This window comes from Telopea speciosissima, chromosome 10 (assembly GCF_018873765.1).
Source record: "Telopea speciosissima isolate NSW1024214 ecotype Mountain lineage chromosome 10, Tspe_v1, whole genome shotgun sequence".
Classification (NCBI taxonomy): Eukaryota; Viridiplantae; Streptophyta; class Magnoliopsida; order Proteales; family Proteaceae; genus Telopea; species Telopea speciosissima.
Window position 1 is genome coordinate 14,879,241 of NC_057925.1, and position 3,897 is coordinate 14,883,137.

A 3,897-nucleotide genomic window follows, 5' to 3' on the forward strand; every position below is an offset into this window, starting at 1 on the left:
TCAAACACTTTAATCTATCTCATATTAGGCTGGACCAATCTAGCGTCCATACACTAGAATGGGCGCCATTAGGCACATAACAGACCATCATGCTTTCGTAGCCATAATCCTGGACGGCTTTCACTATAGGCAGCTCTCACTTTGGTGGTAAGTGGCCCTTTCCAAGGGGCTCCACTCTGCTCCAGGATTTTTGTCTGGTGATAGATAGCCCTTTCTTGATGGCTTTCACTCTACTCTAGATAGCCCTTCTCTTAGATAGTCATTTTCGTGACTCAAACCAAGATGTGGTGACTGACTCTGATACCAAATGTTAGGTACTTGACCGATGCGTCAAAAACTCCAAAACTGATGAAACACGTTAAATCAAACCCTTTAACCTATTATATATTAGGCTAACCCAATCTAATATTCATTAACTAGAGTAAACCCCATTAGACACATATCAGAGAACGACAAGAGAAATTCAACAAACTCATGGTAATTAATGCTTCTTTTCTTTCTTTTACTTCTGATGGTCAGAGATGTTTACAACAGATGGTAAAATATCTACATTGGTTTTTTTTTTTTGAATGACAAGTTTAAGAATTTCTCAACACCTACTAACCCCTATTGAGTCTAAGGTTGCCTTGGTACCTATGGCCGATTGTAGGGTGTAAAGGGCGATTTGAAGCTGCAGCACAAACCCAAAAACAGGGAAGTGGCCTTCTCCAAGCAGATAAACAGATAGAATTGGAGCTGGGTCTCTAGTCCTCTTCCCTTCGAAATTTGGGAGAAAAATGTCAGAACCTCACAAAAAATATGCTAAGTTCAGGCCCACTATTACCATCTGGGTTCATCATGTAGAAAGTCTCAGAGTCTTTAGAGCCTATCACTCGTTCGAAGAAAGCTCGCATATAAGTCATCTCCCCATCAGGCATTTCCTTTTTCAAAGTAGGTAGAACACCTGCACCCATTGAAACAGCATGGAGCAGCTGCATAACATTCAAGTCTTCATCACTTGGTTCCTTCTTCATGCCATACCCAACCTTTCGGCCATTCAAGAACATATTCCATAGAGGTTCTTCAATGAGCTTTGTCTTCTCAACTGCTTGTTTCTCGCATTCGAGTGCTATTCTCATAAGGCCTGAACCCATTTCTTGTAGTAGCTTGCCAGTAGGGACCCCTAGCTCAAGTATCAACATGGGAAGACACCTTTGGTTTTCTTGGATGGCAAGGGTAGCCCTTGCCTTGCGGCAGCCGTAGAGGGTACCTGTCAATCGAGTTCCTCCATGTATAAGTCCATCCTGGTACTTGTTACCATATAGAGGAAGAGGCATCATCATACATGGGTGGATTATAGGGAATGATCTGAAGAGGGAACGAATTTGATTGTAAAACTTTCCTGATTTAGATCCCTTAGATCTGTTTGAAGGTTGTTGAAGAGAGATTGAAAGCCGGGAGGGTGATTGTGTTGGTGTTGAGAATGGACTTATTTGCTGTGGCTTTGGTTGCTCCAGAGCCTTAGCTACTGAATTTGGCATTCTGGAAGTGCTGGTTTCAGCAGGGATTCCTCTCTTGTTGGAGCAGAAGCTTTGTGATTATGGGAATGATTTGTGAAGGTGGTGTGTGTTTTTGAAGAGGTTTTTTGTGGGCTGCACGTTTGGCTGGTTAGTTATAATATTAGGCTATCTCCTTCCATTATTTTAAGAAGGGAAAAGAAAGGGTTGAAAATAATAACTTCTCTTTTTTATGAAGGTTTTTCCCCAGTGCCTCTAATAAGAAGGAGGTGGACCCCTCGTGGGCAGAGTGTTTGGACAGAGGTAGGGTGGTCATTGCGCCCCCTTGTTAGGTGGATTGGGGAACTGGCCGGGCAGGGAACTGAAGGGGATAAGGGGAGGGGGTTTGGTTTTAGCCCTACTTGTATGTGAGGGTGCAGCCTTCTTTTGGTCTTCAATTTTGCTGCTACTCGGGTTGTAGGAATGTTTCTGTTACCCGACTCACAGCCAAAGAAACAGAATCGAAAAGGGAATTCTGGAAAATACTAAAACTTAGGAGGGTATATGTGAACCTATAGGGGAATATTCCATTTCTTTGGCTGCAAGCCCGGGTAGCAGGAACATTCCTGCAACCTGGGTAGCAGAATTTTTATTTATTTATTTATTTTTTCAATCTGTTATTATATTATTCTGTTCCAAGCACGTCTTCTTGAAATTCCATGAATAATATTATGGTATGGTTTGGCAGCTGTTTCCATAGTTCTTGAGGTTTAAAAGAGACAAGTTGTTGTTTAAATGATTTCTTAGGTCAACACAGGAAACTAGAGGTCATTACATCTTGGTACTTGGTCTGTCCTTACTGTTTTGTTCTCTTATTCTCCTTCTATTTGTTCCTTTGTGTCAAGACATCTCAACTAATATCCTTTCCCTGGTTGTCTACTGTCTTTCCAAAAGAAAGGTTTGTGGCCATCAACTGAAACAGAATTGTTTTATGTATTGGAGTTGGATGATTAAGGTTGTGTTTTGCCTGAAAGCTTGAGTTTTTGTTTTTTTCAGGTTTTGGGGGGGGGGGGGGGGGTTAAAATGTTGGGAAACTGTTCTCTGTCCAGAAGCGTGGCATATGTCAGTGCTCCCCTTTGTCTATCTCTCTCTTCCCCATGAAATGATATCTATGCCCCCTATTAGAGGAGAGAGAGAGAGAGATCCGGGGAGCACTGGTGTAAGCCACACTCTCAGATAGATATTTCATCCAATATAATATATCTTACCTATTCCCCGCTAATTAAAAAAGAGCATCTGTATACATACATCGAAGTATATAAAATTTTCGGCTTCATTGAGCTGAAAATAAAGAGGGGAAGTATTTCCTTTGTTTGAAACATTGATGATTTTAAACTCAGAATGATGCAACTAAATAGATATAAGCTAAGTTTGGAAAAAAGAACACTGTTTGGTTGTGTTCCCTTGGTGTACACACAAGTGGATGTGAAATAACCACCCTGTCCCTCTTGTTGGATTCCCTTGTGAGACCCTTGTTGGCTCCACGCTGATGCAGGGACAGCAAACCCTTTCTCATGAGGAATTTAGGTGTTCCCACTCTTAAAGTCTGGATTACCTATAAAAAAAGGCTGAATTTGATAATTGAAAGAAAATAAGGGCCTGCATGATAACACTTTTGTTTCTGAGCCCTACTTCTATTCTTGAAATAATTTTTTTTGTATTTCTATTACTGGGCCAAATTTCTTGACAAAATAATGTTTTTGATAACGCATAGTAAATTCTATTTCTAGGCCAGAAAAGAAATAGAAACGTGTTTGTTATGTGCAGTAATTTCTGTTTTTGGATTTCGATAATTTTTTAAAAATGCCATTGAATACCAAAAAAATTGGAGGTATTGGTAGTGGTGATGGTGGTGGTGTGGTGGCGGTGGTGGTAGAGGAAGTGATGGTGGTGGTGGCAGTGGTGGTGCTGGTGGAGGAGGTGGTGGCAAAATGGTGGAGGTCAAGGTGGTGGAGGAGATGCTGGTGGTGGTGGAGGTGATGGTGGCGGTAGTGGTGGTGACGGTTATGGTGGTGGTGGCGGTGGTGGTGGAGGCAGCAACGGTGGTGGCGGTGGAGGTGGTGATGTTGTGTCAGAGGAGGAGAAGATGGTGGTGGTTGCGGTTGAGTCTCGTAGAGATGAGAGTCATGGAGATAAGTCGAACATCCCTACTCCCTTATTTTTGGAATTTCTGTTTTACTATTTTCTAACTATTTTTTTGTTCTGGTTCATTCCCATGAACAAAAAAAATGAACCGGTGTTAACAAACAAATTTTTACTATTTTTTTTCCCTCAAAAACCAAAAAACAAAGAACAGAGAATGGAAGAGTTATCAAGCAAGCCTAAATGCTGATATTTTAAGTATACACAAACATGGGGATAT

The 3,897-nt window shown here is 41.3% G+C and overlaps 1 protein-coding gene across 1 annotated transcript; it reads right to left on the bottom strand.

Moving 5' to 3' along the window:
- Positions 1-762: 762 nt before the first annotated feature.
- Positions 763-1,701, bottom strand: LOC122642739 (protein MIZU-KUSSEI 1-like). Its single transcript, XM_043836315.1, has one exon. The coding sequence runs from the start codon at positions 1,518-1,520 to the stop codon at positions 780-782; it is 741 nt and encodes a 246-aa protein (XP_043692250.1). The 5' UTR covers positions 1,521-1,701; the 3' UTR covers positions 763-779.
- Positions 1,702-3,897: the final 2,196 nt, after the last annotated feature.